The 11,850-nt window shown below is 40.5% G+C and overlaps 1 protein-coding gene across 1 annotated transcript in view; it reads right to left on the bottom strand.

Moving 5' to 3' along the window:
- Positions 1-6,008: 6,008 nt before the first annotated feature.
- C2CD5 (C2 calcium-dependent domain containing 5) overlaps positions 6,009-11,850 on the bottom strand; it is a 69,340-nt gene continuing 63,498 nt past the window's right edge. Inside the window, exons 24-27 of the mRNA XM_009879767.1 lie at positions 10,751-10,852; positions 9,713-9,903; positions 6,849-6,995; positions 6,009-6,140 (exon numbers count right to left, since the gene is read on the bottom strand). Of these exons, the coding sequence (XP_009878069.1) occupies positions 6,009-6,140; positions 6,849-6,995; positions 9,713-9,903; positions 10,751-10,852 (572 nt within the window). The remainder of the gene's footprint in view (positions 6,141-6,848; positions 6,996-9,712; positions 9,904-10,750; positions 10,853-11,850) is intronic.

Raw genomic sequence — 11,850 nt, 5'->3', positions numbered from 1 at the left:
TAAAAAAATAAAACCAAAATTGGAATCACCCTAGCTACTCTCCTCCCTACAGCTTAAGGAAATATTTCTGTACACGTTAATGGAAATGCTTTTGCAACGAAAATAAATGTGCATCATTTAATGTAAATGTGCACGTTTATGCTAAAAACCTGCAAGTCAATTGAAATGTGACTCCTCTTTCCAAAAATGAAATCAACAGTTTCAAATTCAGCTTCTACTCAGCAATTTGCCCATTGACTGACATACACAGTAAATTCTTCTCCAAGATCATTAACTCCATCTATATCAGTGCAGACAAAGGTCTCTTTTTCAGACAACGTGCTCCTCACGTAGGTACAATGACAACAGACCCAGCACCACATAAATCTGCCTTCAGCCCATTCTCGTTTGGCACACCATAGTCACCAGCTGCTCAGAGCACTGGAACAGGCTGCCCAGAGAGGTCGCAGAATCTCCTTCTCTGGAGACATTCAAAACCTGCCTGGATGCATTCCTGTGCAACCTGCTCTAGGTGAATCTGCTTTGGTAGAGGGGTTGGACCAGATGATCTCCAAAGGTCCCTTCCAACCCCAACCATGCTGTGATTCTCCTGCCAGCCCCCGGCACGACCTTGGCGCGTTGCTTCACACCTCTCCGTCTCAGTTACTCCATCTAAATTGGAGAAATGTCAACAACTGGTTTTGTGAAATGCTCGACGTACACCGATGAAAATTGTTACTTGACGGGGTCACCTGTAACGATAAAGAGCAGTAGCCCAGCTTGCTCTCATAGCAGGCAGGGTGTATACAGCTGACTTCTCAAAAGCCTGGGAAGAAAGCTAGCCTGCACATGGAACAAAGAGCCGCAGAAAAACAGTCCTTTCCTGCTCCAAAAACCTTCAGTGCATCAGACTTGTCAGGGCTAATATGTTATGCAAATTTAAAAATTAACGATGTGTCAATATTTAGCCTACGTCTTGAAACCCACTTCTCACCCCAGCGCCAGGCTGCTGCCCAGGCCCCCAGGAGCGATGGGGGCTCCCCAGGGCAGCAGGGTGGGGGAAGCAGGGCAGCCGGGGGCTCCAGGGCCAGCAGTGCCCATGGCCAGGCAGGACAGGGCTGTGGGGAGCTGGAGACCAGCTCTGCTGCTCTGGTGGGTCTTGGGCTGGTGGCCCCAGGGGCTGAAATGGGGTCCAGGGTCCTGGGCCACGGGCAGGGTGGGATGAGGCCAGACAGGGACGGTAAAACCTGTTGGTGCTCCCAGGACCTGACACTCTTCTACAGACAGGGCAAGTCACTTCATCCTTTTTTTGCTTTCTTTCTGCTTTGCAGAGTAGTCAAACCCGAGCTTTCTCCTACCTACCAAAACTACAAATACTGCATGGTAAGAGTTTTCTTGCCACACGGCCCAAGGCTCAACCAAAGATCTGCATATGCTGCAGCAGCGCAGTTGTTCGTACCGTGCTTGCCACGAAAACTCTTACTCAGATCAGTCATCAAAACTTCTGTCTACCCTTATCTGAACACAGAAAGGGAACTGAGAGCTCTCGAAAAACTTCAGTTACTGACATCTCACTCATCGCAACTATTTGTAATTTCTTGCATCTGTCTTGCTTCTATTTTCATGTATCTGCCTCTCTGTAAGCTGCTAGCGAGGTATGTGCAGAGCCATCTTTCAGTCTTACAGAAGTGAACCAGACCCTCAGGTTTCATTTCCAAGGAAATTCTAATTTCAACTAAACACCAAGAAAAAAAAACATTTGATTCCACTTGGGGGAGGGGGAGAGCTACAAAGAACTTCACATCGGTCACTAAAGGACATTTGCTCTCCCTGAGCACCTTTCACGTGCATATCAGAATTCACAAACTAGAAGATTAACAAGAAAAAAAAATTGCAAGCTGAGGACTTTTCAACCAGCTCTGAAAACAAGCTCCTAATTGGAAGAGGTGGAAAATAAAAAAAAAGGGAAGGAGGGAAGGAGGGAAGGAGGGAAGGAGGGAAGGAGGGAAGGAGGGAAGGAGGGAAGGAGGGAAGGAGGGAAGGAGGGAAGGAGGGAAGGAGGGAAGGAGGGAAGGAGGGAAGGAGGGAAGGAGGGAAGGAGGGAAGGAGGGAAGGAGGGAAGGAGGGAAGGAGGGAAGGAGGGAAGGAGGGAAGGAGGGAAGGAGGGAAGGAGGGAAGGAGGGAAGGAGGGAAGGAGGGAAGGAGGGAAGGAGGGAAGGAGGGAAGGAGGGAAGGAGGGAAGGAGGGAAGGATTAAAAGAAAACAAAAAAGAGAGAAAAAGTGGGATGTTATTCCAGAAGGCATTCCTAAATCATCAAGCTGGTTGGGAGTCCACCAGGAAGCCAACATCTCCTTCCAGGTTAATTCCTGCCCACCTTTGAGCCTGAATCGACTGATTTAGTAAGCACTATGCATCTCTTAAAATAGCGATGGTTAGAGAAAACTGTGGCATCAGCAAGCAGCAGCATCACCTGGAGATGCTCTTCCTCATTCTGCTGCCGTTGTCCAGAGGAGGGGACAGTTGTTCAGGCCCTGAACACTGCCCGGTCACCTGAAGGCCTGACACAGACCTGCCTGGAGAAGCAGTCTTTTACACCAGATGCTACCACTCCTTTCTGATGAAGGACAATAGCACCCAATTTTTTTCACTACATTGACGTGAAGGTTTTGAAGCCGAGCTCAGCAGGGTTTCCGAGGGCTGCAGACAGGAGCAGGGCTACTTTCACTCTACCCTCTGTCACCCGGATTCCTCAAGTCAAGAGAAAACCCACCGCATTGCTGCTAACCCCAGCGGGCAGCCAGAGTGTGCGCTCATGCCTTCTTTCCCCGCAGGACAGCGAAGACAATCGGAAGGGCGGGCTACTTTCACTCTACCCTCTGTCACTCGGATTCCTCAAGTCAAGAGAAAGCAGCAATGCGGTGGGTTAACCCCAGCGGGCAGCCAGAGTGTGCACTCGTGCCTTCCTTCCCCGCAGGACAGCGAAGACAACCGGAAGGGCAAAAAGCGAGAAAACTTGTGGGTTGAGATAAAGACATTTTCTTTGGTAAAAAAGACCAAAGAAAGAAAAAACAGTGATGCAAAAACCAGTTGCGCGCCACCAGCTGACCAGTACCAGACCCCGAGCAACGGCAACTCCTGGCAGACAACCCCCTGGGTGTACTGGTGAGCTGGAGCTGTATGGTGTGGGACGCCCTGTGCTCGGCCGGGGCCAGCCCTCCCAGCTGCGCTCCTTCCCAGCCTCTCGCCCACCCTCAGCGTACTCACTGGAGAGTTCGGTAATAGCTAAAACATCCCTGTGTTAACAAGGTTGTTTTGGTCGCAAATCCAAAACACAGCATCATACAGGCTATGAAGAAAACTGACTCTATCCCAGCTAAAAGCCATACAAGCAAGTGGCATTAGTTCCTACCCCCTAAAAGCTATTCTTGGAGTAAATTCCTGACAAAGCAATGTTTGAGTGAGCCACAAATATCTCAAATGGTACCATTTGCCTCCCCGCACCTGGAAGTCCCATTCACAAATATCTCAAATGGTACCATTTGCCTGGTACCTGGAAGTCCCATTCGAGTAAAGAGCGGGGTATCTTGGATTAACTGCCCCTGTTTCAGCAGAAACGTCAATGATTCTCCCACAATCAAAACTGTATGTTATTATGTCATGACTAAAGGGGTAAAAGGCATTAACTAACAAGGTATCTTTGCATGATTTTCAGTCACACCGAACCCAGCAAGGAACATAAATCAACTTAAGTTGTAGGCACGCAGCTCCTTGAAGGTGTTTTGTGCGCCAATTTCAATTTTTGTGTTTTAGTTTTCCTTTCCTTACATAATCTAATAATTCCCTGAAGTTTGCCTTATGTTATATGATCCTTTTTTGCCTCTGAGAAATGTATGAGGTCTGACGTTCCAAACAACAATGGATTTGCACACACTTAATCCCTTTTTCCCACACTGGAAAGAAGGCGGGGGGGGAGGGGAGAAATCAAAGCAATTTAAGTGTACAATTTCCTACAGGTTAAATTTATCCAGCTGGACCAATTAAGACAATCTAAATCCCAATTAGTAACAGTTAAAAACTGTGTTTGTCATTCCTGGAATTAGAGAACTAAAATTTCTAGATGAGAAAGCTCCTCCTCTATGTCTAACAAAACACACTAGAAGAAACTGTGACCTTTTAAAGAGCTAGAAATTAAAAGATGACATTAATGCTTCCAGAAAAGCTACCAAAAAAACCCCACAAAACAAAACAAAAAAAAAAAAAATCAAGAACAGCTCCTTTAATGTGCTACTTCTGAGAATATTTCCATCTGAATACTTCTGCTGAAAACAACTTCTTGTGCCAGATCCAACACTTTAAGTTATTAATATTCTGCCATCAGCTTCAAAGGGAACAAGATTTGCCTTGCAAAATAATCAAGAGAGCTGCAACTATTTACAGGCGACAATTTATGGCAGCTTTGGTTGCAACAGCTACAGAATTTAGAAAGGCAATTAACTGTATGAGTAAAGTGTTTTGGTAAGTACCCAAACGCAAACACTTTAAATATAATTAACTCTCCAAATTTTAAACAATCAGGTTGTAACATTCTATACAAAAAATGCTCCTCTGAGGAGAATGGGGGTGGGACATCTTTAATATGTATCCAGCATACACATTTAACTATTACACATAGAAAAAGGCATAAAACTTTATACAGAAATTTATTGTGCAAGAATGATTTTCATGCTCATTTACAATGAAATAATTAGTTTTAACAAATAATCATGCCATTGCTTAATTTCAACACTAAGCAGAGTATTTACATTCAAGTTTACATGTTTGTTCAAGTTCCATGTATGATATTGTCAGAATTAAGTAGGAATGCATCTTCAGATCAAAGTTTGCATTTTTTACATTAAAGTATCACTGCCTGTCAGACATATACTGGAAATGATAAATTTCCTTTCTTTGCAGTACCCTCATTTCCCAGCTACTGTACCAGGCAGAAAAAAAGAAAAACCAAAAACCCAACCTTCAGAAATCAGCATCACAAATATACGCTGATCTCTAATTAGCCAAGGCATTTCCAACTTGTTAAATGGAAAGGAGGCCGGAGTATATCTCTGTACAACTGACTTTTGGAGGACTGTTTATGTCATCCTCGCCTTTAGAAAATGAGCCTCAGGACAACTCTTTCACCAAATCTTATGCACAAAAAAAAAAAAAAGTTTTGTCAATACTGAAGTGAACATCTTGTAATAGCAGACATACTTCAGAACTTTTTGTTCTTTTTTTTTTTTTTTTTAACCACAGGGATAACTAGGAACACAGCAACATGGTCTGTCACGTTTTTAAAAATAAAAACAACAAGAAAACCCTGCAACACCCACCCAAAACTTATGCTGTACAGTAGTAATTTTAAAAAATAAATCAGCAGTTCAAACAGTTGAAAAATATTTTTAGCGTGCAGAAATTCCAACTGACTTTTTGGTGCTGCCTCTTCTTCTTCACACTCTATGCTCCAAGGTGAGTTCAGCCTTCAGCCCAGGTTTTCTTAGCCTGCGCACAAGTCTCTTGTTCCTTCAGCACAGGTGGCTAATACAGGCTTCTCAGTTATCTCCCACCCAACCCCACCCCTCTTATGTTTTAAACTGAGCTGAGAATCAACTAATACAGCATGCAAACTCAGAAACGGTTCTGAATTACAACTTATCACGGCCCTGTTGAACAGATGAAAAATGCAACAGAACTTCTGTTTACTTTCAGTTCCAGGTGATGCCTACTATTTTAATCCATAGTCTTGTATCTGTGCTTCACCTACTGCCTAGATTTCACAGGGGCCTGTAATTATAACAAAAGAATCAGAGCATACCTGCCAATATGCTGCCCTGACTATTACATAAAGTTAAAGGACGAAGTATAGTGATTGTCTTGAATTTTGGCTACTAGTGTTATGGGGAGATACTGATTTTGAAGATGCAAACCTAAACATTCCCACATTTTAAATAATTTTTATATTTGGCAGGGACTATTTCAACTTTTTCTGTCTTCACGTTGTGACATCTCCTCCAGAACTTGTGGGTTGAGAAATAACTGTAGAAGGTTGTACTGGTAACATTTCTAACTCCGATTCACGTACAAAGATGACTGCATCGCCACTGACATTTATTAAACACTGAGCCTGGAAAAAAAAGGCAAGATGCAGTCACTGAACATTTAATAGTAACGTATTTTATCTTTCTTTATATCTGCTAGATACAACTACACAGACAACAGAAAAGTCAGGGATCAGAGAAGGACAAATTATTAGAATTTATCAGCGAGGCAAATCTCTGCCATTATTTCCTTTTATATCCACTCACTTATGTGCTATCAAACATCTACACAGATTGTCGTAAGACCACCACAAATGAAATACCTTGGTAGCTGTACTTGCTTTCACTGCTGTTTTGAAGATATTTCATGTACCAAACCAACCATATTCCATTGCCGTCTTTACCAATAAAGTGTTGCCCCTTTATGTCCAAAATGGAGCATTTTATAGCAGCAACTCCAGGTATTTTTACATGGCGTTAGAACGAAAATCCTAACATTGCAACACCAGAAAAGCTAAGTAAGTCCCGCACTACTCTTTAGCTGTTTCCTGCAACTTACTTCATTCCAGAGAACTTAGTATTCTTACCCATTTGGGCATTTATGAAGCATATTCATAATTTTGTGTTAACTCAAGTGTTCAAGAATGTTCTCGGCTTCTTTAAACAAACATTATGACCAGAGATCCAGAAGTGTTATGCAGACATGGCTCTACAGGGTGGTTGTTTAAATATCTAAAATGTGTATTTGCCTCATACTAATCACAATAGTACTGTTATTTTATAACAGAATTTACCTGATTTTTGTTTGGATTTTCCATGAAAACACACTGCTTCATTATGTATGACACAACTGCGTTCCCCCCTAAAGCTGCAACATGAGCTCTCACCATTGCAAACACTTCAGCAATAAAAGCATGGAGGAAACCACTGACACCACCCTCCTACAATGGAAAAAAGAAATTACATTTTACATTAGGTATAGCTACAAAATGCTATATACTTTTCTTACATTTTTATCAGCTGAATATTTCAGTAAATCCTAAGCGGTATATCGTACAGAACTTAAAAGCTCTTCAGCGTTTAATGGGTCACATTTAAAAATCAGACCAATGGAACTTACCATTTGAGGAAAAGAATCACAAGTAGGTTATCCATTTGTGACTGAAATTCTTTGCAGTCAGTATATTCCATATACTGCTACTTTTCAGATATTCCTACACCTTTGCAGGAACATTTAATATTCCAATGACAGTTGAATAATGACAAGGATATGACCCTTTTTTTTTATAACTAGGAAGCCGATAAAGAATAATGTCTACTGAGGATTAAAAGAGATTTAGACTTCTTGGAAATTACTGGTAAGGAGTGGCCACAAGCAAGCTATTCAAGCTTTTTTGTTTTGGTTCCCCACCCCCACCCCCCCCTTCAAGCCCAAACAAATTTCTGGCCATCCTGTTTAGTGAAGTTTTTTTTGACTTGATGGTGCTTGGGGGGGGATTTTTACTTCTTTGGTTCCAAGCTGAATAATTTAAGTTGCTGTGAAAGGATGAGAAGAAAAACAATGAAGCGTGGTTTTTTTCTTGACAATCTTTACAAAAGAATGTCAGCAACATTGGAGGGGAGGATACCTGACACACAAAAACCAGGCAACCAACCAAAAAAATTAAAATCCACAGGAAAAAATTAAGGAAAGAAACTGATGAAACAGAGCTCAATATTGGTACAAAACATCTGTAACATTTCAAAATGAAAGTGAAAGGTAAGACCACTAGACTTCCCACCTGTGTGCATGCCATGGGAGATAAAGAAAGAGGTAGGTAGAGGGAGAGGCTAGCTAAGCTGAACTTCAGTAAATACAGACTGCCCTCATATCTACTGGAAAAAGTATAATCTACCCTGAACAGACTCATAAAGATATTAGGAAACATATCTTGCAGATGAAAATTAAAAAAAGGCAAGTATTATTTCACCAATTCAAGCATAAAGCATGAATGACATCAACTGCTGCCAGAAATCAAAATTTCAATACATGACATTTTGATTTTGTTCAAGTGTTTTAATGGTTACAGCAACTGATGGGGAAAAAACCCAAACCTGTAATACTACAAACGTAATACAAAATTTGATGACAACAGATGACAAAAGATCATAAATATCCACCTGTAAATGGCAAAACGTAAGAGCAATAGATAAATTGGACTTAATTTTATCATTAATTTTTGAAGCATGAATCTAGTATATACTTCAGCTTATGAAAGCATTCATAGGGCTTTAGTATTTTGTAAATTACCATAAGCAAAACAAAGAAATACAAACACAAATGCTGCTAATTATTTTTCTGTAGAATCTTAAACACATTGCTCAAGTTGGATATAATGACCACTCTATTTTGATTCTCTTGGAGCCTCAGGGCAATACTGTGCAACTAGTCCTAAAACTGGTTTGTGACTCAGCCTATGCAGCTGAAATAAGATTTCAATTAGCTGCTGGAAGTAGCATGCTGACAGTATCACGGAACCTGTACAACTGTCCCAACTTCATGGAGGAGTTGAATCAAACACTTGAGCAACCTACCTCTGCTGAGATCTGCTACCACAGTTACCAAAGCTTGCTTATCAGCTATTTAATTTGTATCTACAGAAGCTGCAGTTAGAAGTGTCACATAACCATTTCCCTGGTTATACCATGTACATCCTTTTGAAAATGCTGTCCATTTCACACTGATTTCTCAAGTTAAAAGAGGCTGTAACTTGCAAGATCCAAACAAGATGTTTGTCTGATCAAAGTTTCTCTAGAGAGCTTGCAACTCATTTTATGAAGGCTGATCATTTTTCTTAACATCTGCTAGGCAATTTTACCAATCTGTAATTAGCAAGAAACGGCACTGACAAACCAGGCAAGAGGTACATTCTATTCATGTGGCCAGAAATTGTAGCAGAAGGATGCAGCTACTTCCCAAAAGGACAGGAAAATGGTAAGTAACATGTCTTGAAGAAGTATGCTCGTGCTCAGAGGAGTATCTGTAGTCCAGATGCAGACTGGAGATCATTGTTTGAGTATCACTTGCTACACCCTCTAAGCTGCTTGTGTGGTCATAAGCTCTACAGCATGCTTTTTAGACGTTCACACAGAGCTATGTTACTGAGAATGCACAGAATGTAATACTAAAAATGAGCATAATAGTTATATGTGATACAGAAAACCTTGTATTAACGAAAGAATTCTAAAATCCAAATACACTGTGGAAGTTCATCACTGAGCTTGCTAAATGACAGAAGAAGGGATTTGTTTGGGTAATTTTTGGCATTTAAATTAATCTCAGTTTGGGATTCAAATGATCCCAACTACCATTATTGGTCAAAGACCTATTTTCTTCCAAATAGTTCTGTTTAAAAACTCATTGGTTTAGTGTTATACCCAAATTCAACAACAATGGCAATGGTTAAGTAACCCCTTCCTAATATTGCCAAACACAAAGCAGCTCTATACCCTCTCTGACAATAGCACTAGAATGTGACTTACTCCCCATTCAGCACCTACCCTCAAGTGGCAAAATCTCTATGCCCTTGCTGCGCCGTACCTCAATTCAAACATCTTCAGACGCTTACCTTTATTATTATTATTAACAAAAAGTGCTAAACCCTGATACACAGCTCACCTCACGCAAAGAAGTGGTTTCTCGTATAAAAAACATGTTGATTATCCCAAGGTATTTGGTTATTTTGGCCCCAGGTAGAAAAGAAAGAGGTGTCATCTTAACAACCGAGACAGTAGAACTGGCGCATGATGGAACAGAACGGTGCCGTAAGTATCCCTCAGCCAATGGACTTGCTTTATCAAGTGAAGCAGCTAAAAAGATGGGGAAAAAAGAAGAGAAAGTAACTATCAAGTAAGATCGATTACTATCTCTCAACACACAAAAACTCTTCTTTATGGTTTCCAAATAGCTGGGTGACAACATTCAGCTGCCTGTGATGCTCAGCCATATCACGTGAGAAAGGAAATTATCATGCAAAGCATGCAAAAGGAGACAAAAAGCTGAAATGGAATTTATTTGGAAGAGTGGAATTCCTGCAAAGGAAAACATTGAGGCAAGTAGCTGCACATACAACAATCAGTTATAAAGTGAAGGTAAAGAAAAAGTGCCAACATTTTGAAATATGTATTCTGCCGGAGGAATAGATTATAGGAAGTGTGAAAGTTGTTGTGTTTCCCCAGTGAAGCATTTTCCATTAAAACAGATATACAGATATTAATCTCTGCTAATTTAAGCAAGATAGTCAGACCTGTGGCCAAAGAACTACTGAAAAATAACTCACCACTTGCTAATTTAGTGACCATTGCCTTGACTGTCACCTTGGTGATTGCTTCCTGTTTCTCACCAAAAATTTTCCAAGATCATACATACACCTACATCCATGCAGTGTATGTTATATAATTAGTAGGCGTACACATTTATTGATAACTAATTTTTACTAAGTGAACAGAAATACTGTATTTTGCTTTTTATGATACTGGTACACAAACCCTATATTAGCTTACAAAGACATCAACAATGTCGGCAGTTTTCACACTCAGGTATTCATTCTACATGTGATCTGCAGTACTATTGCTGGCCAGGAAACTCCACTATTCACCACTGGGAAATCAGAGATATGTCTCAGATTATCATAACGTGGTAGAAACAGCCGCCTACTTGTCTTAATTGATCCGCGCCTTATGGTCTGAGCTTTCAGTTTAATGAGCTCTATCCAGCTGTTGCATCTGTCTGCAAAGGAACTGTAATCAACTGACGTTGCTGAAAACACAGACAGAAAAAACAAAAGAAAAAAACAAAGAAAAAAAAATATGGATGATGTCTCTTGCTCATCCCAATGCTCCTTTTGAGGAAGCAATTATCTATGTCTGAGAGAGAACAAACATCCCTTTCCAGGTCTGTTTAAAGGAAAGGTTACAGTATAGGTTTGGACTTGTCCAAACCAGTGTACCGATTTCTGGTGATGTCCCAACTGTGAACCAACTGCCTGACTGGGACTTCATCACTGAAAAAACATGCAAATACAGTCATTAATGACTTATGTTAGATTATTTTTTTTTAATCTCATTTTAGTTATTAAGTTCTGGCTTCTTTAAGTTTATTTAAGCCTTGTTTAATTTTAATTTTCATGGCTATTCTTTTCCTCACGAAGAGTTGCTAATCATGATTTAAACTTCCTAACTCTCTTTATCAATATCTAACCTACACACTGAAAAAAAGGTTTGGTGGTGAGGGTAAGAGTCACAAGCTGAAACAACACCTCAGTTTTAAACACAAATGAATTTTCCTTACAAAACACTGTACTGCTTCCCCCAACATCCCGCCTTCAATACCACCCCACCCCCAACCCCCCCATTATCATTACAATGAGAAGTAGAGTTGTTTCTGCTATGACTTTTGGTATTAGTTGCAGGGGTGTTTGCGTATCTTAAAAAAAAAAAAAAAAGTTTTGCAAACACCGTTTCTTCATTATCCTGAAGAAACGGAAGGAACACATGCTAACTTCAAATTAAGACAAGCAAAAAAGCTCTCTCTCAGGAAACTAATTTTCTGTCAGATAAAGTGATACCAATACATCTGACAGAGACACACTGTTATTAACAAATCTGACTTTTGTAATTAAAAAACACACCAAAATATTAGGATATCATTAAGCCACACCAGAGCATGCATTCTCAGTTAACTAGTAAACACTTCCTGGATTAAAACACATCCAAAAAGAGTATACCAATATCCTAAGAATGCTTATTCTGTTCTGG

This window comes from Charadrius vociferus, unplaced genomic scaffold (genome assembly GCF_000708025.1).
Source record: "Charadrius vociferus isolate BGI_N301 unplaced genomic scaffold, ASM70802v2 scaffold90, whole genome shotgun sequence".
NCBI lineage: Eukaryota > Metazoa > Chordata > Aves > Charadriiformes > Charadriidae > Charadrius > Charadrius vociferus.
The sequence above is the reverse complement of the archived record's forward strand: the minus strand, read 5'-3'. Positions and strand labels throughout refer to the sequence as shown.